The following is a 26,064-nucleotide window of genomic DNA, read 5'->3' as shown; positions in this document are numbered from 1 at the left end:
GATCACAGCACTCACATAGTAAGCTGGGTATCTGGTGGGAGATTGACAGATAACACTGGACGCCATCTTCTGGCCTATCCATGTGTGTACATATGTGCAAAAACATACAATCATACACCAAATCTTTAAAACTTAGCCTAAATTTATTTTATTTTGGTATCCACAAAAGCTTGAAATCTGAATCAGTTGAAGCCATGAAATCTGAAACATTGTAGTATTTAAAGTTTCTTTAAAAAAAAATTTTTTTTTAAAAAAAGATGAAAATAGGGGATGTAAAGATGGCTCATCAGTTAAGAGCTCTGGCTGCTTTTCCAGAGACCCAGGTTCAATTCCTAGCACCCACATGGTAGCTCACAACTGTCTATAGCTCCAGTTCCAAGGGATCTAACACCCTTACACAAACATACATGCAGACAAAAGACCAAAAAACATATGGGGGGGGGGAAAAAGATGAAAAATTATAAAAGAAATGTTGGTATTTTCCATGCTCTTTTCATTCTGAACCAAAACAAAAATCTTAAACATTAAAAAAAAAATTTATTGCTGGGTATGGTGACATCCATTTTTAATCCCAGTACTCAGGAGGGCAGGTGGATCTCTGTGAGTTCAAGGCCAGTGTGGTCTACATAGGAGTTCCAGGCCAGCCAGGACAACACAGTTTGATTTCACCCCTCCACCCAAGAAAAAATAGATGTATGTGTATATGTATATCTATCTATCTATCTATCTATCTATCTATCTATCTATCTGGAGTGCCACATGCCTGTGAGCAGTCCACCATGAGTGTTGGGAACCGAACTCAGGTGCCCTGGAAGAACACACAGCACAGTTAATTGCTGAGCCACCTCTCTAGCCCTTAGGTCCATATTCTGTATAAGAAGAATGAAATTAAAGGCTGGCTGCAGTGGCTAATATCTGTAATCTTAGCATTTTGATGGTTCTGAGGCTGGTGGATTGCTACAAAATTGAGGTCATTGTAAGCTACAGAAAGAGATGCTGCCTCAAAAAAAATCTAAGAGAAAGATTTACATTTTTGTGTCTATGTAAACATGGAGAAAAGATCTGGAAGGATGTGGATACTGACTATCCAGGCTAGGTGGAAATGAGGAGTGAAAGGTGGAAACAGCAAAGAGGAGAAAGGACAATCTCACTCACACAGAACTTCTATCAAGAGGTCTTTTGGGCTGGGGAGACAGCTCAGTTGCTCCACCGTTTACTGCACGAACATGAGACCTTAGGTTCAGATCCTTAGAACCCACACTGGCACCTTGGGTCAGTGGCAAACTCCTCCATACGCCTCCATGCTGGGGAAGTGGAGGCAGGAGGACCTCCAGGGCTAGCCAGCCAACCAAGCAATGGTGACGAGGTAAGCTCCAGTGGGAGACTCAGTCTCAGAAAACGTGCAAAGTGACTGATGGTGACCTCCGGCCTCTGCACACACATGAAAGGTGTACCCAAACACATGTACAGAAGGTTGAAGTTTTTATTCCTAATGACATTTCTGTTTTTGTCTTCAGACAGGGTCTCATTTAGCTCCAGACTGAGGAACTGGCTGAGCTAAGGATGACCTGGAACTCTTGATCTTGCTGATATTCCAGGCCAATGTGTCATTATCCCAGTTTATGTGATGTGAGGACTGACAGGGACTGACCCGATCCTCCTGTGTGCTAGGCAGGCCCTCTACCAACTCAGTCACAGCCCAACCCCAAAGTTCTTACATACTTTTAAATCAGCCTAAGAAAATGTTCTAAAATTATTTTGAATTGGAAAAACATTACCCTTGTTCCTTTGGCTGATTATCTCCGGTAACTTTTCCGCCCTTCTTCCGAATGTATGTAGCACCAGGAGAATTCTCAAGAGCCTCGACATCCACTTTTAGAGACATGCTGTCCGATGAGGGCAAGTGTTTACTAAGACTGGAGTAGGACAGGTGTTCAGGAACACAACACACACACATTTATGTCTGTCAACACATCTCTGCCATCAGAAAGATACTAACTTTTCCTGATGGCCTTTATCAAAAGCAAAAAATACTCTTGAATCTTCTATAGAAAACAAGTCACATCAAATAGACAATATATATTCTGAAAGGAAAACTTATCATGTATTCCTTAACTCACGTAGTGATGTAGTTCAAGGATTCCCAAACTTCCAAATGCATAGGCTGTCCCAGCACAGAGGCTGTGACTAGTAGCTTCTTAGCATCTGATATTGCAGCTCAGTCTTTGGGACATGGCCTCATCAGAGTAGCACTTAGAGCCCCAAACTGACCAACTGGGGTATTTAATTTTTTCTATTTTGAACTCAGCATATACGGCCAAGGACGACCCAATTCTCCTGCTCCTGCATCCCAGTATTAGAAATTGTACGCCTTGTCCCTAAATCATCTTAAACATTGTTTGTGATGCACATGTGACTCCCTCCCCCACTCCATTACTGTTTTCCAGTCATACTGATACCTAGTTCTAAATTTTGCTTTCACCAGGCAAGCCTGTGAGTTGCAATTTCTAGCAGAAAAACCTCTGCTCCAAACCCGAGGAAGCAGAGCTCTTGGTGCTCCGCGGAGAGTCGTGCCACAGAGGATACGCCTTTGCTTTCTCAGGATCCACAAGCGAGTAAGCAGAAATAAGCTGCGCTAGTGTGTGAATATCCTTTGAATTTTGCCTAAAAGAAGAAATGAAGTTAATAAACAGCTTCTAAAATTAACGCTAGCATAAACAGAGAAGAGCCCCCTCAGATGAATGAAGTGTGGGTCCCCACCACTGTTCAGAGCTTACTTCCACAGCTGCTCTAGGTCACTAACTGCCTCCTTCTTTCGTCCATATTTGAGCTTGAAGTTTGCAGCTTCTCTTATCAAGGACAAATGAGCAGGGGATTTGGGCTATAGGTTCAACAAAACAAAATAAAATAAAGCCTTAAGCCAAGTATCTAGCCAGTCAGTGAAATCCTATTTATCAGCCCTTTAAAATGGGCACTAAATTCCTCATCTGAAGTTTTACTAAGTATGTGAAAGAACAAATAATCATCAACGTATAAAACTAGAACATAATCCATTTTATTTTGGTCACCTACAAAAATAAACAAGATGGGAATGTAGGTCTGGTAGTGAGAACACTTGCTTAGGATACCTAGTACGTGGTCCATCTCTAACACCAGCAGAAAAAAAACCAAGCAAATAAAACAAAATGCTCCTAAAATCAAATCATAAAAGATATGGCACATTCTCAAACATTAATTCAATATAGTACTATTCAAAACATTGATGCTCTCCCACCGCTAACAGTTAATAACCATGTAAATGCAACAAGTATGTATGTATGTGTGTGTGTGTGTATGCATGGTAACATGTATGTATGTATGCATGGCAGTAAGTTGATACTAACTATGCAGCGATTGATAGCAGAAAAATGAAGATGCTCCTATTGGAGACATGATAAATATTCATTCCATACACTGCTGTTCTAATAACTAATAATCACCCACGGGTTCTTAGCTCATTATCAATAAGGAACAATAATATCATGACATTCTGAGTGTGTATACGAATGGACATACACAGGAAAAAGCTTCTAAAGATAAAAATGAGCTGTTTGGTTTCATCTTGTAGCTGTTCCTTATGTCTAACAATTTTATTTGGATCTAGCATTCTTTACAAAAATTAATGAGAGTCTAGTAAGTCTTCCATTTTAAAATAGTGACTCAAAATATTTCAGTTCTGAAATTTTTGGCTCAGTAGAATATTTTATTACTTATGGAAAAAACCATGCCCTTATAGTACTTGACTCCATTCTTTTACCTGATGGCTTTGATACCACTGGATAGCTTGTGTGAAGACTTCAATGGCACTATCAATATCTTCCTCGTGGCTGTACATGGTTACTAACGCAGATACCTGTCCAGCAAAGGAGAAAGTTGATGAACAAAACGCTCCATGCACTCTCAGAACATAGTTCTTAAAAATTAAAATTGCTAAAGAATGAATAAAAATTGATGGGATCTCTGCCAGTACCTAATTCACCATAAACACTATTCTTTTAGAGAACACAATCTCTTAGAAATACTTGGAAAAATATGAAGGCATTTATTTATAAAATGGACTCCTTCTAAAGTAGCGTCAAGTTTTGTAAGATCAGAACATGAAAAATAAACATTTTGATAAAGTCATACAACCTATCTTGCTGGACATTCAAGTGTGTGATTAGGGAGCTTCCAGCATGACTGAACTGTAATGAGATGCACATCGCCTAAGCTGTGAAAAGCTTTCAGAGGAGCTTGTGGGGCAGCAAGGAAACCCACACTGTCTGGGTGTGCATGGGTATGTACCTGTGTACTCCCTGAGAGAACAGTAAAGGTCAGCAAACAGAAAAAAGTTGCATTTTTAAGAAACTGGTAAAATTGACAGTCTGGCCACACTGGTCAGAGAGAGAGAGAGACAACGTAAGTGTGATGGCTAATCCTGGACATCAGCTGGACATACTTGGGAATCGGGAGCCCAACTGAGCAACTGCCTCCTCCAGACTGGCCCATGGCCATGGTTGTGTGGCATCTTCTTAATTGATGATTGATGTGGGCAGGCCTAGCCCACTGTGAGTGGTGTCATCACTAGGCAAAAATGGCCCTGGACAGTATTAAAAATGTAGCTGAATGTGAGCCTGGACTAGTTCGTGGTGTTCCACAGTCTCTGCTTCAGTTCCTGCCTCCAGCTTCCCTCAATTATTTATTTGGCTTAATGTAACCTGTAAGCCAAATAAATGAACTCTTTCCTCCCAAAGTGGTTTTGGTCAGTATTTTACCACAGCAACAGGAAACTGACTAGGTCACGTAACCAGCGTCAGTGAAAGATTCTGCAGTTATTGGGAGTATAATAAAGTACTTGTACAGCTTCTATGGCAGTAAGTTCAACAGCTGAGATGAAATGGATAAATTCCTTAGAGCAAAAGACTAGATTTTTCAGTCATATAATGGTACAATTCTCCTTCAACTATGAAGAGAAAGCTCCATGAAGACAGCACACATTATCAGTGCTAAGAGCGAGCTGGCTTGGAGGACAGTAACATGAATAAAGAGTTCTTGTTCAACTGATGCATGTTCTATCACCACCCAATCAGTGTGTACTATGAAAAAGACACTTTCACATCTTACAGATGGGGTCACTCTGTAGTCCTGGCCAGCCTCAAACTGAAAGATATCCTCCTCTTTCTGCCTCTTGGATGCTGGGACTGAAGTGTGTGCCACCATGCCTGGCTTAAACCTGTAATGTTTGAAAAGAACTAAAATCTAAATTTACTGACCACTACTTTTAAGTTGCTTTAACAAAAACACTAAAAAAATCAAATAATTACAATGACATGATAAACAATCTAGCAAGGAAAAAAATAACCCATGTACAGATCTGAGATTGAGGCTGCCTTTATGGGTAATGTGGGGCTTAAACAAGACTTAACACATTTGACTACCAGAGCACAGAGTGTTATTCTAAAGGCGAGTCCTGCCTCACTAACACACGAGGAAATGAGTGGAAACGAAAGAGGACATCGAGACAGCACAGCCATGCAAACAGAAGGAGTCACGCAGACACTTACCATGCCTGGTTTATGCTTTAACTCCTCTATGCTTCTCAATATTAGACAGGCTTTGGAAATGTTCCCTAAGGAGATTAAAAACAAAATCAGCACCACACTAAATAAAGCATATTGTGGAAAAAATACAAGAAAATTTATTCCCTATCATTTTTCCTTGGGCAAGGGATCACCAACAGTACTCTGCAGTAGAGTGTGCCCACTGCTCATTTCTGAAGTAAGGAAACTCTCTCTGCTTGTGCATGTGCTAAGTGTATGGTGATGTGACTGTGTACGCAAACACGGAGAAGAGGATGCCAGCTGTCTTCCTCGGAGCTCTGCAGAGAGACAGGGTCTTCTACTGAATCAGAAGCTTTCAGTTTGGAAGGCTGCACAGTGAGCAGACTCCCAGAACCTGCCTGTCTCTAGCAGTGAATGGAGTCTCAGGCATGCACAGCCATGCTCAGCATTTTATGTGAGTGCTGGGGATTCAAATTCAGCTCCTCATGCAGCACAGCTGGAGCTCTTAGGACCTGCACTGTCTCCCAGACTGAAACCGTATCTTCCTACAGAGCTTTTATCCAAAGTCTTGCAACTCTAGGCTGTTGAGTAACATTTTTTCTCTTTTAGACTGGAATCTGAAGGGGCCTGTGTGTGTGTGTGTGTGTGTGTGTGTGTGTGTGTGTGTGTCCCCAAAAGGCCTTCAAATATGTTACTATAGACTAGAGTGTAATGGAAAAATGGTATTACAATTCTGATTTTACGTTCACTACAAAGCTCAATAACCCAAATCTCTCATCTTTAATTCTCAACCAATCCTCAATCCTGTTTCAATTACTGCCTCACTAAGGAGCCCCTCCCCCCTTTTTACACTTTTTCCTAAATGCCAACTGTTTTCCTCCATTCCATGAAATTTTCATCTCAGCCATTGTGACTAGCTAAAATTTTCTGGACCATCTGCTATTGCCCACTGAGAACTTGAGCTGTCTGATATATACTTCTGTAAATGTCAAGGTCTATGCATCCATGCTGTCCCACACAGGTACCTTTAGTTTTCTCTGGCTACTAATAAAACTCACATTTCTGAAACAGGTCCTACTACGTAGCTCAGATTAGCACTGAATTCATAATCTTCCTGCCTCAGCCTTTAGAGAGCAGGGATTATAGGGATGTGCTCTATGCCTAGCTGTAAATTTCATTCACTTTTAATTAGTTTAAAATTCAATTAGCTACATGAATACAGCAGCCAGGACACCAGACAACTCAGTTCTAGATAACCAAGTTCAATAAAGCAAACAAACCATGCAGTTTCCTTCTGGGTATCAAATATATGAGATTTCATAGACTTCTGCACTTAGCAAAGTATAAAGAAGGAAAAAGGAACAAGCTATGAAATACTGCAAAGTACAAAGCAAAGGAGCTCCTTTCTTACTCATCCAATTTCAGGAGGCTTCTCTAGACGTGACATCCTAGGAAACGCACTGCAGCGCTCTGCAGCAAAGGCACCTCCCGCTCGCATGGACCTTTCAGGCTGGAGAATCATTCCAACAGCACAGGAAAACCCAAGGAAAGGCCCATTTCCCCACCGCTCAGTCTGTTGGAGACCACACAGCCTAGACTGTCTGCAACAGCACCTAACCTTTACCACTCAACAAAGAACTTAAAAGTCAAATATTAATACCTTGGGAAATTTTCAGCTGCGCCATGGTAAGCTTGATTTCGGCTGCATTTTCTGGATGTTGATCAGAAAATTCCTAAGATATTTTTAGTTGTGGGTTAAAAACACATGTTTAATTTACACAATTGTAAGACACTACAATTACTTAGCTCTATAAGATTTCAAAGTTCAGCTTAAAGTTAACTTCTGGTTTCAGGTCAATTTTTTTTTCTTTTAAAGACAGATTTCTGTGTAGCCCTTATCCTAGAACTCAATCTGTAGACCAGGCTGGCCTTGAACGCAGAGATCTGCCTCCCTCTGCCTCCCAAGTGCTAGGACTACGGGACTAAAGGAGTGTGCCACCACAGCTGGCTGAGGTCAAAATCTTACACCTTGAGAGAAATGTTACTCCACACCCACGCTTTCTAGCAAGCTTTGTATGTAGGTACAGTGATATCAAGTTCCCTGCTACACAAACTCGCTGTACTTGTCTTAAAGAAACTCAGCTACTGCCTCCTCACCGGGGGGTCTCTGCTAGGCAACTTTCTCTCAGAATGGTCCTAATTTTATCCTGTCCATTTTCTCAACTACTTACACTCATGAAACTCATATAATATATAACACTTATGTAATATGACAACTGGTTTGGGATGATACAAACCAAGTGAGAATCTCCCTAACTGAGGGTGTGGAGTAGGACCCACTGAGGTATTAATGCATCACTGGAATGGGGGCCTGCTGTGGGATGGTCTGTATGTCAAATTGCTCTGATTGGTCAATAAATAAAATACTAATTGGCCAGTGGCCAGGCAGGAAGTAGGTGGGACAGGGAGAGAGGAGAATTCTGGGAAGTGGAAGGCTGAGGCAGAGAGACACTACAGCCACCGCCAGGACAAGCAACATGTAAAGACTCTGGTAAGCCACCAGCCACGTGGCAAGGTATAGATTTATAGAAATGGGTTAATTTAAGATATAAGAACAGTTAGCAAGAAGCCTGCCACGGCCATACAGTTTATAAGCAATATAAGTCTCTGTGTTTACTTGGTTGGGTCTGAGCGGCTGTGGAACTGGCGGGTGACAAAAACTTGTCCTGACCGTGGGCCAGACAAAAAAACTCTAACTACAGGGGCCAAGTACAGTGTAGTACTGCAAGCCTAAAGTTAAACTCCCTAATTCATGCTGAATGGAACTCCAAATGAAAAAGCATTCTTTGGAGTTTATAAAAATATTTACAGCCGGGCGGTGGTGGCGCACGCCTTTAATCCCAGCACTCGGGAGGCAGAGGCAGGTGGATCTTTGTGAGTTCAAGGCCAGTCTGGTCTACAGTGCAAGATCCAGGAAAGGCGCAAAGCTACACAGAGAAACCCTGTCTCGAAAAACCAAAAAAAAAAAAAAAAAAAAAAAAAAAAATTTACAAAGTACAACATATAAAAAAGTTGTTGTAACTTACAAGTCAACTAAAAGTGACGCTGGAATTCAGTGGTGTAGTACCTACGAGTTTGTGGGCTGTTACGGTGAAAAGCACAAGCTTGTACACTATAGTGCAATGAAACAGCTTCACCTACCCGACGTCTCACTAAGCGTTCAAGTTTGTAAGCTGTTGCGGTGTAAAGCACAAGCTTGTACACTATAGTGCAATGAAACAGCTTCACCTCCCTGACGTCTCACTAAGCGTTCAAGTTTGATGTCTTTACCTGAAGCAGCTCTATTGCTTTTGTATGTTGCTTTTCACGGCAGAGCTGGGCAGCTTGGATTAACACAGGCAAGAGACGCTCAGGACTCTGGGACTGCAAGCTGGCAGATATTTTTCGGCATTGTTCTGCCTAAAAGATGCCCCTTTTATTAATAAGTATATTAATAAAATTAAACATTAAACAGTCCAAAATAAAGGGATGGGGTAAACAGCTTTAATTAAAACAGTAGGTGCAAAAATATGTAGGCTTAAGCACATCAGTTTATAGCATCCACCTCAGATTTTACTATAAGGACAAGACGGCTAGTCTTGAATTTAAGAGAGTCCTAAAAGCAGTAAGCAAAAGGCAAGTTCTAAATCAGCAGTTCTCAACCTGTGGGTCGCGATCCCCTGGGGGGGTCAAAAGACCCTTTCATGGGGGTGGCCTAGGAATACTGGAAAACATGGACATTTACATTATGATTTATAACAGTAATACAATTACAGCTATGAAGTAGCAGTGAAAATAATTTTATGGTTGGGGTCACCATAACATAAGGAACTATACTAAAGGGTCACTGCATTAGGAAGGATGAGAACCACTAAATGATCCTCTGAAACCTAAATTCTAGGTAAATGAAATTCAGAATTTCCTTCCAAAAGCAACACAATCTACAGAACAGCCACGGAAATACATTCCTTGCTGAAACATCAAGAAAGCCTGACTCAGCTCTAAATAATAAAAACATTACTGCTTTTCATATTTGGACTAAAATCTTGTGCTCTAGAGTATGAATTTAGAATTTAATTAGGATACAGAAAAAGAATTGAACTCCTTGGGGGATGGAAAGATGACTTAGCAGTTAAGGGGATCTGGGTTCGATTCCCAGCACTCACATGGTGGTTCACAACCATTCATAACTCAAATTCTAGGGGATCTAACACCAGGCAAACATGTGATGCCCAGACACATACATGCAGGCAAGAAACGTAAAATAATAATAATGTAAAAATAATAACAAATGCTTATTTTTCTTAAAAAAAAGAACTGTACCCCTTAACATTTATAATTTGTGGTATAGAAAATGAAAGTTGGCTCTTAGATCTGACTGATGTCTTTAATAATTCCATTTTAATTCAGAAAGACTAGCAATGAAAGTAAGGAGAGGGCTGGGCATGTCGCCACCAGCAGTTAAACAGGAAAATGACAACACCTTCTCCCGTAAAGGCACTAACTTTCTCCACAGTTATTAAGTCCACATGCTTAGAGAAGTGGGTCAATTACTTGTTTAGCACAATTATTAAAACTTACTAATACTAAAGAAGGAAAGAAGACAAAACGGAGAGAGATCATACAAATACCCGTTGTACCTCATAAGCCCAGGTAGGACAAGGTCAGCCAGGGAACAGACTTATTGCTTACCTGGTTTGTATACATGGCCAGCAAAGCTTTGTTAAACTCTATGGCTTGCAGTTGTCTCTTTGAAAGCTTGAACTCTACTCCTTCTGCATTGGTTAATTTCACTTTCTTCTTGGAGTCAAAGACATTTTGATCCTGACAAAGAAAAGTTTGCCCACCATTAGCAGAAACTCCCACTTTGGCTTTTGTGACTCTCAAAAGCCTTCCCTTTCCACTCATTTATTTCAAATAAACACAAGAAAGCTTGGCTACATCTACTGGCTGCAGTGCCTAAAGATGTGTACATATCTGCCCTGGTTTTGGGCTCATATATATAAAAATCTCTGCAATTCATATCTACCAAGACACATATTTTCCCCAGTCTATCATAGCTATGAAAAGGCTAGTGTGAGATTCTTTAGGGAAGAACAAGATTTTTGTTTATCTTCCCAATGCTGGATGCTAGTTTTGAGACCTTTTGTTTTTAGTTTCTGGTTTTCAGACAGGGTCTCACTCTCTAGTGCAGGGTAGCCTGGAATTCACAGCAGTTCCCCGCCTTGGCTCCTCAAGTGCTAAGACCACAGGAGTGAACTACCATGCCTGCATCACTTCAGACTACAAAGACACGCACCTGCTGTGTATATAAACCATGCTGTCTATAATTTAAATGAAAAGCGAAGAAGGTAACGATCCTGCTTCAACTGTGCCGAAGGGAATCGCTAAGTCTCTGAAAGAGACATCCCATCTAGACTCCACTGTCAGCAGACAGCATGCATGTAGTACAGCCACTATTTTCCTTCCCCAAGAGCCTCCTCAACTAGGCAGACCCATGAAGAATCGATTCTGAAACTTCCTGCAGGGCAACCATGGCCTTAGCACTGAGGCTCTGAGTTCAACTTCACAATGGGGGTGAGGGGCAAAACATCGTGAATTTCTTAAGAAAGTAAGACAACTAAACCGTAAAGCATTCTGAAGACCAATAGTTTCTTTTTCAAAGTGATTTATAAAGCAACTCATTTACTTGCAATCACATTCTTAGCCACTACTCTCAAATACCCGAGCTTTTGAATTAAGTCTTCTACTAATTTAAAGACTAAAACTCAAAAATAGGGCTGGAGACATGGCTCAGATGTTAAATTTATTTATTTGTATACAGTGTTCTGCCTGTGTGTATGTCTGCAGGCCAGAAGAGGGCGCCAGATCTCATTACAGATGGTTGTGAGCCACCATGTGGTTGCTGGGAATTGAACTCAGGACCTCTGGAAGAGCAGTCAGTGCTCTTAACCTCTGAGCCCCGCCCCACTCCGGTCCTGAGTTCAATTTCCAGCAACCACATGGTGGCTCACAACCATCTGTAATGAGATCTGGCGCCCTCCTCTGGTCTGCAGGCATACATGCAGATAGCACACCGTACACATAATAAATAAATCTCTAAAACATATAAAAAAAAACCCTCAAAAATAAATCCTACTTTTTCTTAATGTGATGCTTCAAACTAGTTTGAAGCCAGAAGCAATGGTGTGCCTCTGCAGTCCCCGACAGACAGCAGCTGTCAGGAGGACCCTTGAGCCCTGGAGCTCATGGGCAGCCTGGCTTAACAGAGTGGGAATCTGAAAAAAGGAGGTATTTCCTAGTTAGTGTTCAGGTATTAGTTACTGTTTTTATAATTCAATTTTTTAATGCATGCCAATTTGAGACTTTTCTTAAACTTTGTCATAACATTTTTAAAAAAATTTATCTTCAAGACTTCTCATGTTAGTATCATTTAATGTAAACTTAAATTTTTTTTTTACTATGTACCATGTCTGTTTGTTTTCTCATCCCTTACTCCTAAATCATACATATTTCTTCATATGTACATATGCTGTTGTTGAACCTTTAAATCTTCAAGATTTGTCTAAATTTGCCAATTCAGAGACTTTTTACCAAATATAATTATTTTCGGTATCAGAATGAGGTGGGTTGTCTCCCCACCTACCTGAGACAGGATCTCACCATATATTCCAGGTTGGCCTTGATCTCCTCATTTTCTTGCCTCAGCTTCCTGAACCCTGAGATTACAGGCACGCACAACCATGCCTGGCTTTTCAGGGTAAGATTTTAAACTATAATGATTAAGGACCAAATTTTCTTCATAAACACTACCTATTACATCCAGTATTTCGAACAAAAAGTAAAAAATATTAATGTGAAGCCAGATGTGATGGTGTATGCTTTTAATTCCAGCACTTAGGAACAGAGGCAGGTGGGTCTCTGTGAGTTTTAGCCCAGTCTGGTCTATGTAGTGAGTTACAGGAACAACCAGGGCTATGTAGAGACCCTGACTCCAAAAACAAAACAAAACAACAAAGTGAACTGAATAAAGACCGACGTATAAATTACATTTAGGTGGAGATGTGTATTTAGTATTTCATACATTCTCTTCTCCACAATTGTATGTCTGATAAAAAGTATTCATCCTGATAAACATTTCAAAGTCATGCATTTCGCTCAACCCAATGTCAGCATCAATGTTTGGAAACCTAAGTCGTTCCACTAGCCTACATCTAGAGCCCTCTATCACAGGACGGAGAGGTACAGTGAAGTACAAGGGACAGCCTTTGGGGTCAGAAACTGGTATCTGAATCCATGTTCTAACTCTTCCAGTCAATGGCCTCATGCACACCGAAGATAAGGAACAGCATGACCAATCAACAGTTGCTTCTCTTTTTCTACTGACTTGGATTTCAGACCTCAACTTGAATTGTTTTTCTGTTTAAACAATGCCCACATGGTAGTTACTCTGATTAGCATAGCACTCTTCAGTTAGCACACCTACACTCCTGTAATGGTTTACAGAGGGCAGGTGGGTAGGTCAAACCACCTGCCCAGACCTTGTCTCCCATAACTGCCACCCCCCCAAATTTAGACACAGAAAAGGAATGTAAAAAAACACCCATGTACTTAAAGGTCCAAACTACTTATATTTCTAGCACACGGGTAGTCTTCATTATTACCATAGACAGGAAATATTTTATTAAAATCCAAGGCCTACAACTACAAAAAAGTTTTACTACCTGAATAAACAGGGCAAAAACACCAATATTATGAGTTAAAATACTCTCCATTATGATTTTGTTACACCTAAATTTGTTTGTCATGGAAAAAAGAACACATCCTAGAAAAAAGTTGGAATAACATGTTCTCAGCATAAAACACACAAGTAGAAAAACCATAGAGTTCATACCTTATTAATGGTAATGATGTTATTTGCGATTACAGCAAGTAGTGCCACATCTGTTGGCCTGTGAACAAGCAACAGTTAATGCCAAACACACTTTAAACAGCCACAAACAAAAGCCTCATCCCCCAAAGGACACTTCATTTTTTTAACAACTCACTTCAGTTTGATGATCTGATTGTAAAGCTGCAGGGCCTCCTCTGTGCGACCCTGAAGCTGCAGGATATACGCCATTTGACCATGAATGATGGCCAGTTCTGCCTGTGGGTCTTCCTCAGCCCCATCCTAAGCAGAAAAAGAAACATCTACATAGTTTTACCAAGGGATCCAGACATTTGAAATATAGACAACCTTTATGAAGTCATGTAAGGTCAGGACTCTTCCCCGAGAATCAGCTTTGAGATTCAGAAGTGCCACTACAGAGAACTGTGGAAGGGAAAGTGGAAAGGAGCTCTTGAACGAACATGGCCAAAGATGCAGGAATGCAAGGCGGTGATCACTAAAAGTAATGTCTTTGTGATAACATCTCCTCAAATCTTAAAAACTGTTTTCTTGCAAAACAGACATTTAAAAAAATGCTTCTCAGGACTGGATGGCTCAGTGTTAAGAGCACACACTGCTCTTTGTAGAGGCCCTGGTTCAGTACCCAGCATTCAGATCTGGCAGCTCACAACTGCCTGTAACTCTATCTCCAGGGAATTCAAAGCTCTCTTCTGGACTTGTTGGACACCTGTCCTTACACACATAATTAAAAGCAAAATAAATCTTGAAAAAAAAAAAAAAAAAAAAAAACCACAACAAAAAAGACGTGGCATGTTATAGAATACTTCCTAGCATTTGTGAGGGCCTTTGGTTCAATCCCCGAGACCTAAAAAAAAAAATAGATGTAGATGGCTTTCTTAATTGATGTCCCAAATTAAGCTAATGTAATTGATATGCTGAAGGACTGGCTGGTGAACATGCCTAATGAATATTCAAAGCTAGGAGGCTATATTCTTTATGCATGTGTATACATATTTGTGTGTGCACATATGCATATGTGTACATGTACAACCTTGAATGCTGTTTCTTGGGTACTTGAAAAAATAGATATATTTTCACTTTAAAAAAAATTTTATTTTTAAGTGTCTGTGGGAGTACATACTGTGTTCATGGGGTATTGCAAAGGCCAGAAGAGGATGTCAGATCCCCTGGAACTAGAATTACAGGTGGTTGTAAGCCACCTGACCTGAGTACTAGGAACTGTGTTTGGATCCTCTGCAGGAGCAGCTTTTCAACTTTTACACCCTCGTTCTATCTCACCACTTTCTATCTGAGACAGGGCCTCCCACTTGCTTGGAACCTGCTGCTCAGGGCAGGCTCCACCTTTGGAGGGCTGGGATAAAGCGCAGGCCACCGTGAATGCACCATGCCCACGAACCCGGCAAATCCAGTCAGCTCTTCAGCACACACAGCAAGCACTTCACAGGGTGAGTCACCACCTCCCAGCGCCCAGCACTCTATTTTACTAACCTAGCACTACGCCGGTGAAGGAACACTGGCTGGGTGGGTATGATTTCATTTGCTTTTGATAGAGAAATGCTAAATCTAAGTATTATAGGAAAGAAGAACAAGTGCGAAAAGACGCTTGTCTCAGTACAAATCACAGAGAATGCTCAGAGTTGCTGAAGACAAGTTCCTAAAGAAAATTACTATCTGATTAGGTAAGAACCAAATGCACGGCATCATCTATCCCACAAAGTCAACACACTGCAGTGAAACTTCCCACTATTCTTCACAAGTATAAAATTTGGTTTTATTGAATACTTACAGAATCTTCTGAAAATGAACGGCGACAAAGATCTATAGGAGAAAAAGGGTAAATGGTTGTAAAATTAGCATCACTGGGCACTTCCTATTCTTTTCACAGTTCCAAAGAGCAAAAACTAATTTCTGAGCAGATTTCAAGCAGTCTACCAGCTGAGATACATCCTCAGGCCTAGGTGTGTGTTTGTTGGAAATTTCTAATTTTAGGTGTGTATTTTGCCAGCACGTGTGTGTGCATCATCCGTGTGCATGGAGGTTAGAGGAAGGCATCTGATTCCCTAGAACTGGAGTTACATATGCTTGTGAGGTACCACGTGGGTGCTAGGAACCAAACCTCGGTCCTCTGGAAGAGCAGCCAGTGCTCTTAACTGCTCAGCCATCTCTCCAGCCCTGCCAGCAACTTTTTCTGTGAGGACTGGACTAGGAATGGATTCTCTCATTGCAGGCAAGTCCTTTATTTTACTGACGACATTAGTCACCCCCAGCTCCCATGACCAATCTTTAACAACATAGAAAGTCACGTTGTTTGTAAACTTGCTCTCCTAAACATTCCTCCAATTGATCTTTATGTAAACATGTATGTGAATCTTACCTAACTATATATATTTTTAATTCTAGAAGCAGACTTCCTGGATAAGACAGTGTACCATGTGTGTGCTTGGTGCCTGTGGAGGCCTGAAGAGGGTGACAGATCCCCTAGACCTGGAGTTATAGATGGCATTGAGCCAAATTTGAAATTGGGCTACACATCACCCACGCCTTCTCCTTCCTCTCCTCCTTCCCTGCTTTCTTTTCTGTTTGGAGCTGGAGACTGAACCCCTAGCCTCGAGTGTCCTCGCTGTAACCCCAGCACCATTTTTAAATTAGAGGCTTCAAAGCAGGAAACACATGTGGAAACACATTAAATGGCCTAAAATGTCCTGGAGTGGTACTACAAATATTTACACTGATCAGTTTTGTTCTGTGTGTGTGCACACATGTGCATGTGTTTGCATATCATGTCATGTGGAGGTCAGAGGACAACCTGCAGCTGTCAGTCCTCTCCTTCCACCACGTGGAGACCGGGGGCTGAGCGCAGGCCATCAGGTTAGTGGCAAGTGCTCGCTCAGCTCTTTCCCTGGTCCTTCACCGGGTCAGGAATCATTTTATTACATACTGTTTGGTTGTTAGGTCAATTAATTTACATTTAGTACTTACAATAACCCTTCAAAGACCTGCTCTTCAAAATTAAACTTAGAAACTACTTTGATTCTCTCAATTCAGAAATTGAGATGGCCAGTGAGATAGGCTAGACAAACTTCTGAAAATTCTCACTGTCCCAGTAACTTCCACTTCATCATTTCACAAACATGAAATCGATTTTTAGAGACTGTCTAGAGTTATACACCCACACCGATTTACAGAGAGCTTGAGACTGCCAACCTTCAGCCTTCTGTAGGGTTTTCATGGCCTGGCTCAGCTGGCCTTGCCCTATCAGCGCGCAGGCAGCATTGTAACAGAGCTCATGTGTGCCTTCCTGGAGACCCAAGTTCTCCTGCCAGAGAGAAAAACGTCAGTCACACAGTAAACGGGAATCCTTTCACGGCTGTATGGAGCAGACGGACACTCACCGGAACCACTTTTTCCCAATTGCTCTGAGCTGCGACAACTGCAGAAAGGTTGGTTTTCCTCTCCTCGTCATAATCGTCCTGGGAGTTCCGGACAAGGTCTCGATAGACGGCCAAGCACTCGTCATAGCGCTCCAGGCGGTACAGCTGAGGGGCCAGAGCACACAGGTCAGAGCTGACTAACGCAGTCTTGCTTTTAGACCACACTAATGCTTTCTGGAACCAGTAAGGAAGAACATAGAAACATAGTATGAGCAAGCCAACGACTTACCTTTTATCTTTTTATTTTCAACTAGTTTTCTGAGCTAATATTTTTAAAAATATGACATGCAACGAATCTTTATTACAATACACATTTGTAGGCGTGGCTACATTTAGAGAAGCAAGTTCTTTATCATAGTTAAATGGCTAAAGGCGGTAAAAGGAAAGCTTTCTATAGAAATCTATGCTGTTACCTGAACTGCAATGATCTCACACAAAATGACTACTAAGTGCCAGTAAACAGAAGGAAAACTCAATGCTAACTAAAGACTTAAAATTTCCTAGACATTCACTGTATGCACCCCTGTACTTTCTGCTTCTCAGAAATCAGGTATGGCACATAATGACAGTAGTGCCAAGTTCATACAACATAAGTCTTGCTTCGGTCAAGCTGTTCTTGGGCTGGGTGTGGTGGTGCACGCTTTCATTCCAGCATTCAGGAAGCAGAATCAGGAAGATCTCCGGGAGTTCAGGCCAGTCTGAACTACACAGCAAGTTCCAGGTCAGCCAGAGCTATAAACTGCCTTAAAACAAAATAAACGGCTGGGCAGTAGTGGTGCACGCCTTTAACCCCAGCACTCGAGAGGCAGAGCCGGGCGGATCTCTGTGAGTTCGAGGCCAGCCTGGTCTACAGAGTGAGATCCATCCAGGACAGGCACCAAAACTACACAGAGAAACCCTGTCTCGAAAAATCAAAAAATAAAACAAACAACAAACAAACAAAAGGGGTAGTAACAGCTGCTACTCTGGATCTATTAGTCCCCTATGTGTACAGAGACTGGTTCCCTTACCCTGTAATTACCCAGTTTACATCTCCGTCCTCTCATCATTAATAGCACTTTCAGATCAGGCTTCATTTTGTCTCAAATCCTTTAAGAATATTTTCAGGGGCTGGAGAGACTGCTCTGCAGTTAAGAGTACTCGCTGTTCTTGCAAAGGACCCGGGTTCAATTCCTAGCACCTACATGGTTGTTCACAACCACTCTGTAACTCCAGTTCCTGGGCATCTGATACTGTCTTCTGACCTCCATGGGCACAAAGCAAGCATGTAGTGTACATACTATACATGGAAACAGAATACTCACACATATATAAAACTGAAAAAGTCCCCCAAATTCTTCATTACCATCCTATTTTAAACTTAGAATACTAGCCAGGTGGTGGTACACGCCTTTAATCCCAGCACTTGTGAGGCAGAGGCAGGCGGATCTCTGAGAGTTCAAGGCCAGCCTGAGCTACAGAGTGAGTTCAAGACTGCAAAGCTACACAGAGAAACCCTGTCTTGAGGGAAAAAAAAAAGAGAGAGAGAGAAACTTAGAATACTAGTTAATACTAGAAATACTGTTTCACATATGTACATAGCTCACTGGCCTTTATCGTTCTAACCAGAAGTCACATTTCATATAATAACCCTGAAGAAGTCTTAGCTTACAGAATACTAGACACACAACTCTTCCAGTGAAGAGCAAGAACATGGAATACACTCAAAACCTCAAGACTGGTTTGGTGGCTAATTTTGTCGAGCATCAGGATGGGCTGATTTCCCCATCCCTGCTCCATGTTATGGGGAAGGCCATGCCTACTTGGGGTGACTGTCAACAGGTATTTAAAGCAGTAATTACCACTTGTCCATAAAGCTCCTTTAGTTTGTCTGTCTGCTGGTTGGCACTTTCTATTGTCTTCAAGGCATTTTCAATTCTGTTCAGCCTGTACTCGCAATATGCCTTCTCAAAGGAGAGAGAGTTACTGAAGAAAAAAAAAAACAGCATGTGATTATTATCTAATAATATAACATTCTGTATTACATTAAGTCAATGATTCTCAATCTCTAGGTTTCAACCCCCAAAGACCATCAGAAAACATGTATTACAATTCATAACAGTAGCAATATTACAGTTCTGAGGTAGCAATGAAAATAACTTTATGGTTGGGGTCACCAAACATGAGGAACTGTATTAAATGGTCGGGTCGAGGCATTTTAGGAAGGTTGAGAACCACTGCTCTAAGCACTTGATACATGTTAATCTATTCAATAGTCACAGCAAAGCTTTGTGACTCGCTTCCCAAATCACAGAGACTCTTAAAGTGGCACAAAGTACTACATCTATTTCCTCATCTACTCTTCTTTCTATGAATATTAAAAAAACTACTGGTATTTTGAAACAAGTATTAAAGAAGTCAATCATGGACTAGCTAAATACACAACTGCCTTAGATAAAAAGACAATACAAATACTCAAATGGTACATCCTGACACTCAGTTGGTAAGAGTTCTTGCCTAGGATATACAAAGCCCTGGGTTCTATGCCCAGCACCTCATGGCTGGATGTGGTGGTCCATGCCTGTTATCTTAGCACTGGGAAGTACAGGTTGAGATCAGAAACCTAAACTCTTCCTCAGCTACCTCAGGAGCTTGAGGCCAGTCTGGGAGACATGAGACGCTGTCTCCAAAGAAAAAAGCTTCTTAAATCTACCTAATAAAATAAGCTATATGATGCTTCTGTTTTGGTTCACGAACCAAATAATTATCAAAGAAAAAAAATAATTACAAGTAAAATATTGTATTTACAATTAAGTAACTGGTAAAGATACAAGCAAACAAGCAGCATTTAAATACCCAGATTTAAAAAGCTCACCTACACTAATATGATATCTAAAATTCATTTTGAAGTTTCAACCAAAGTCTCCCCCTCAGAAAAAATTTATCAAAGCAAATGCAAAAAAGTAACCATTCAGGAAGTTCATGCTCTGTGAAATGAGGTCAAGGTAAGGCTGCCCCATCATCTTAAAGCCTTAATCGATTTAGATGTTTTCATACTCTAAATTACATATCTATTTGATAGAAACACGACTGTTTTCTCCCTCTCTCCTCCCACCATGAACTATTTCTTGCCCCCTTCCCCGAACCCCACCATTGGAAACAGGGTCTTAGTATATAGCCCAAGATGGCCTCAAACTAGATTATTCGCCTCAGCTTCCTGAGTGCAGGGTTACAAGCATAAGTTGTATATCTGGCTCTTTACACATTTATGGTCTGCATTCCTATACGGTTTGTTCCTTCTTAGCAGTTCAAAAGAAAGACAGCTGGGGACTGTGGCATTTACCTGTAACTCCATCATCAGGAGGTTGTAAGTTTGAGACCAGCTTGGGCTACATTGTGTGTTCCAGAACAAACAAACATGCAAATACAAAACAATGAAAACCCAGAAAAACAAGAAACAAACAAACAAACAGAAAACCCCAAACCAAAAAGCCTACGAAATGCTTCCAACAGCACAGCAGAACAGAACAAAGGTTACTACTGCTCCTTCCAAATTCAGAAGGACCGATGACAAAACCAAAACCAAAACCAAAGAGAACAAAAAAAGAGGGAAAAGAAAGGAGGTCAAAAGTAAGTGACCAGTGCAAGAAAACAATGGGAGAGGTTACACAACTCTCTTAACAAAAGTATTTCTAATAATGTACAACTAATGGATCACTTACTTGGCTAACACTTTGGTGTGAGTATTGATGACATTCAAGGCTTCTTTGAAACTTCCATTCTGGATAAGGCAAACAACTTTACAGTGCAGGGCGGTGACATCATCCTTGTTAATCTGCAATACTAGAGAACAATTTTAGGAAAGTCATTTTTAAATCCACGCCTTTCCCCCATTTTTACTAAATAAAAATGGCAATATAGCTTGCCTAACAAATGTGACGCCCTAAGTCCAATTTCCAGCATTGCAAAACAAAAAGCACAGCGCAGACACCACTTATCTTGTGGACATGTTCCAAAGAAATACTCAAAATTTCCCTTTCCCATAAGGAGATCAAAGAGACGTATAAATAACTCAGGTGGTCAAGGTTCAATGCAGGTCGGTGTCAAAATGACTAGGATCATAGTTGCCTTTGCTCCTGGTCAACTACGGGAGTTGTATTCTCAGTTTAGGAGTCAAAGGGATTTCTAGAAATTAATATTTACTGCTGAAGTGGCACTCTTGGCTCATTAAAGTATTGCTGCAGTGTGTTACATTGCTACTATGTATTGGTTGGAGGCCCAGTTAAGGGCTACCGTTAACTCAAGTAAGTTTGGGAATCAAGGATTCTATTCGACAGCTATGTCCCTCAATGCACTGTGGTCACCATCACTATCTTCATAGTAACTCAAAAACCCAAAGTGGCCAAGTGCATGTTACTGCTAAGCCCTTTACATAACTATTGCTTTGCCCAGCTAAACCGCTTGGCAGTTACACTACCAAGCCTAACACACGCCAAGTGCATCTACTGAACAGAATATGGCACAGCCACATTACAGGCATGTAGTGGAGAATAACAACGTATGGAATCTCACACTGAAGACAATGCAATTAGAAATGATCACTTATGGGGGTAAAAACACAGATCAAACTTTTCTTCCTATGCTATTTCAAATGTCGCACTCACGCGGGGACACACAGACACACACACACACACAGACACACACACACACTCTCTCTGGCTAAACACCACGGGGGAGACTCTGTACGTGGAAACGAAGAAATGGTAGGCTGGACATTCACACCTCTCCCCTTTAGAACGTGCAACACTTGTCCACCTTGTCTGCAACATGGATGATGTTACGTATGGAGGCAGGAAGGTGCCTTCTCCTGCCCCCTACTCCTGCCCCAGCCCGAGTCAACACGTCTCCTCCACGACACTGTCTGGATGACTTCCCTCAAGATGAAGAAGAAGAGTCCATCGGACACCCCCGCAAAAATCCGGCAGAGGATAAGGGATCCAGAGCACTTTGGAAGCGGTTCCGGGCGCCGCGGGCTCTTTAAGGCCCCCCTCCCCCTCGCGTCGGATCCCGCGGGCACGGAGGGAAGTCCACGTGGCCCTAAGCAGCCGGGCTCGGGCGGCCCGCCGGTGGCCGCCGGGCTGGGACCGATCCCCGGCTGGGCTCCGGGCTGCGCCGGGGGACGCGGCGGTCCCCACGGCGCTGAACCGAGGGGCCGCGCGCGGGGCCCGGGCGGCGCGTCCTCCGGACGGCCCCGGCCGCCGCGACACTCACTCTTGTTGACGGTCTTGAGGGCACGCGTGAAGTCGCCGTTCTGGCCGTAACGGTTCACCTCACTCCACAGCGCGGGTACCGACACCCCGCCGCCGCCGCTGCCGCCGCCGCTCGCCATCTTGGAGGAGACGAGGGGGTGGGAGGAGAGGGGCGACCTCTGCCCCGGAAGAGGATCTCGAGGTTGGCCGGGCGGGGGAGGAAGTTGGCGGTTGCTAGGAGACCGGGAGTCGCGAGCGTGTGGGTCCCGGCAAGCCGGTCTTCTTAGGGTCTCGCGGCAAGAAATTTGTTTACCTAGTGGCTGTCACTCCTACTCCCGATGAAAAGGCGGCTGGAGGAAGCCGGCGTCGGATTCAGAAGGGGCTCACTGAGATTGTCAGGTTTTTTTTTTTTTTGGTTTTTCGAGACAGGGTTTCTCTGTGTAGCTTTGCTCCTTTCCCGGAACTCACTTGGTAGCCCAGGCTGGCCTCGAACTCACAGAGATCCGCCTGGCTCTGCCTCCCGAGTGCTGGGATTAAAGGCGTGCGCCACCACCGCCCGGCGAAATTGTCGGTTTTTAAGATCCAGTTCAGGAGCAGAGGGCTGGAGCCCAACCGGGTGAGACTGCCCACGTTCTGGACTGGATTCTACAACTCATGGAGATGCCACATAGTAAATTACTTCTTGGAGGGCTTCCTTCAAGTATTTCTTTAAAGAAACTTGTTCATGTGTCCAGTCTACATGCTGGTTCAGAGGGTCAACTTCCTTGTGTGGCGCTGGAGAGCAGTCCCATAAAGTAAATGCTCTTACCATCAGCTACACGCTCGGTCCAAGACTGTATTGAGCACTGATCCTTCAAGTCCTATCTCACTCTTACAGTCCTGAGGCCAGAGGCCTTACTTTGTTTACTATCACTGCTTTTTATGTACCTAGGAGACCTGTGCTAAACCTCCCTTCACTTCCCAGTTAACTCCAGGTTCTCCCAATGGCGGTTGTTACTCAGCTTTTTGGTTTTTTTCTCGAGACAGGGTTTCTCTGTAACATCTCTGACTGCCCTGGAACTCGATTTGTAAACCAAAATGGCATTGAACTCAATAAGACCTACTTCCCCCTGCCTGGGATTAGACGTGTACGCCACCACTGCCAGGCTGTTACTCAGGTTTTAAACCACTATTTACTTATTTCTTGTCTGAGTCAAAGGCTCAAACTGTCTAGCCAATGGTCATATGGTGCCTGCCAACTTTATGCACTCAGCTTAATACATCATGTTGAATTTGAGAAAAGAATATCTTGGATCATGATTTCACAAATTTCAGCCCACGGCTTTGTTGTTTTGGAACCTTGGCCAGGAAGAGCATCATGGTGGGAAGCTTGTGGTAGTCACCCAAAGCTGCTCACATAATGATTACTGGGAAGCAAGAAGCTGGAGAAGGCCCAGTCCAAACGTCCCCTTTAAGAGCACACCCTGACTAGGTCCCCACTTCTAAAACTCCCACCACCTTCCAACAGTGTGAAAGGGATCTTTGGAGGACAGCTGCTGGGCAGACACTAGCTCTGCGTCCCCATCTTTGGGAATATGCACTTTTCTCATTCAGTATTTCAGTGCCACATACCTGCCTGTGCTAGAACTTTACAGTTGCTGAGAGTGAAACAAAATGTCTAGTGTACTTGGGTTATGTACTTCCTAGTTGGAAGTGATAGACAATAAACAAAAAATATACTACTAGGTGGCGGTAAGTTTTATGGAAAAACTGATGATGGAGAATGAAAGGAGACATTAATCCCCTTTTGTTCTCTGTATTTTTTCTTTGGAGAACAAAGTCTATCAAAAGTACCTTGTCACTGTTCCATATTAGGATCATTTAAAGTAAAAAGTAAAGCTCTAATTCACTGGTAGTTGTTTGCCTAGCACACATGGCCCCGAGTTCAATCCCTTCCACAGGGGTGGGTGATCCCAAACAAAAATCAACCAAAATAAACAACCAAAACCAAACAAACACCCCCCCTCCGCCCCCATACACACACACACACACACACACACACACACACACACACAGCAAAATTTCCAAACACTACAAAGGACTGTTTAGCAAAGACTTAGTAAGGGCAGAAATCCAGCTTTGCTCATCTTTGCATCCTCAGGATCTTGTGCATGTTATAGGTTGTATTTGTGGGAGGTCTCCAGGGAAAGAGAAGCAATGGTGCATGTACATGAAGACTTGTAATTAACTTGACAGCTACAGAGGTTGAGAAGCTTGTAAGTACATGAATAAACTTGGCCACTCATGATCCCTGAGAAGCTTCCACACATACTATTTTACACTAACTATCCCATGAGACAAGTGCTATTTAGCCCCACATCAGCCTGAACTGCCTTTCATATGCTGGGACCACAGGTTAACCTGCTCTAGGGATTCCCATGCTAAATAATGGCAGTCTGGACCACAGCTCAGAAACAAACCTAGCTGATGATCTAGTTAGGGTGGTTTTCATGGTGAGTTAGTTAGAATTTCATTTTCTATACAGGGTGTTAAATAGGTGTAATATAGTTATTTGTCAGGTTTACATATATTATTAACTCACTTGATTTTAGGTTATTTATTGAAGCAACAGAAATTCCAAGTAGATTTACAACAAAAATTTAAAAACCAGGCCTGGGGATGTAGTTAGTTGGCAGAGTGCTTGTCCAGCATTCACAAAGGCATGGGTCCAATCCTCAGCACCACATAAACCAGGTAGCAGTGGTAGGAGGATCAGAAGTTCAAGGTTACCCTTGGCCATAGATCAAGTGTGGGGCAAACTTAATAAACTGTACTACTTGCACACTTAAAAATGTTTCTCTACAAACCATGGAAATGACGAAAGTTGATGGGCATTATAATAGAACATACTTTGAGACACACAAAACAATTATATTGAGAACTTATACTGCATATTAAAAGAAACTAATGAGCTAGAGAAATTGCTCTTTGGTTAAGAGAATATACTGTTCTTCCAGAGGACCTGCATGATTCCCATCACCCAAATTAGGAAGTAACCGCAGTTCTAGGAAAATCTGGCAACTCTGGTCTGAGGACATTGATAATCACATGCACATACCACACATGGATACATATTTAAAAATAAAAATTTAAAAACAAGTGGTAAAACTGATGATGACCATTGCTTAATGGACGATCCTATTAACTAGTCTATCCATGCTTAAAAATGATTTTCATGTGCCAGTTAGGTGGGGTCTTCCACAAAGGGGTGGTAGAGCAGGAACATCAACACATGGCTATGGCTATTTAAGGAACAAACAGTACGCCTGTCTGAATGTTTAAAAACAACGCAATTCTCTAATTTCTAGGAGATACCTAGGCATAGCAGAAACTGTGTGATGGTTAATCGTCACTGCCAAGTTGACAGGACTTATAATCACCATGGAAACACACCGTTGGATGTGTTGGTGAGGGTGTTTCCAGAAAAGCTTAACTGAGCCAGGATGACTCACATTGAATATGGGCAGCACCACCCCATGAGCCAGACCATGGACGAGTGAAAAACAGTGAGCTGAGCACTAGCATTCACACACCTTTCTGCTTTCTGACCCTGAGAGCAGATGACTAGGGACTTCTGCCAGCATGCCTTCCACACTGTGAGCCCAAATAAACCCACCCTTTTAAGTGGCTTCGGTCAGGTGTACCGAAGAGTGCGAGGGAAACACATGCAGATTCCTCTAGAGTTTACAATCCAGCGAGAACGATTATAGCCTCCATGGTTATGTTTTATGGAAACTGAGGATGACGAAGACCAAATAACCAGCATTTTAATGTTTGTGTGTGTGTGTGTGGGGGGGGGGGGTGGTGGTGGTAAAGCGATTCCTCCTCCCAGGGCC

The 26,064-nt window shown here is 42.3% G+C and overlaps 1 protein-coding gene across 1 annotated transcript in view; it reads right to left on the bottom strand.

Moving 5' to 3' along the window:
- Srp72 (signal recognition particle 72) overlaps positions 1-22,372 on the bottom strand; it is a 28,371-nt gene extending 5,999 nt beyond the window's left edge. The window contains exons 1-16 of the mRNA XM_028855371.2: positions 22,212-22,372; positions 20,663-20,783; positions 18,803-18,926; positions 16,923-17,066; positions 16,735-16,846; positions 15,317-15,348; positions 13,667-13,791; positions 13,513-13,570; positions 10,311-10,442; positions 8,910-9,038; positions 7,240-7,312; positions 5,583-5,647; positions 3,797-3,892; positions 2,778-2,881; positions 2,587-2,664; positions 1,779-1,916 (exon numbers count right to left, since the gene is read on the bottom strand). Coding sequence (XP_028711204.1) covers positions 1,779-1,916; positions 2,587-2,664; positions 2,778-2,881; positions 3,797-3,892; positions 5,583-5,647; positions 7,240-7,312; positions 8,910-9,038; positions 10,311-10,442; positions 13,513-13,570; positions 13,667-13,791; positions 15,317-15,348; positions 16,735-16,846; positions 16,923-17,066; positions 18,803-18,926; positions 20,663-20,783; positions 22,212-22,329 — 1,649 coding nt within the window. The 5' untranslated portion in view covers positions 22,330-22,372. The remainder of the gene's footprint in view (positions 1-1,778; positions 1,917-2,586; positions 2,665-2,777; positions 2,882-3,796; positions 3,893-5,582; positions 5,648-7,239; positions 7,313-8,909; positions 9,039-10,310; positions 10,443-13,512; positions 13,571-13,666; positions 13,792-15,316; positions 15,349-16,734; positions 16,847-16,922; positions 17,067-18,802; positions 18,927-20,662; positions 20,784-22,211) is intronic.
- Positions 22,373-26,064: the final 3,692 nt, after the last annotated feature.

The sequence above is a fragment of the Peromyscus leucopus genome, chromosome 10 (assembly GCF_004664715.2).
Source record: "Peromyscus leucopus breed LL Stock chromosome 10, UCI_PerLeu_2.1, whole genome shotgun sequence".
In the NCBI taxonomy this organism is placed as follows: domain Eukaryota; kingdom Metazoa; phylum Chordata; class Mammalia; order Rodentia; family Cricetidae; genus Peromyscus; species Peromyscus leucopus.
Note: the sequence above shows the minus strand (reverse complement) of the source record. Positions and strands in the feature narration are given on the sequence as shown.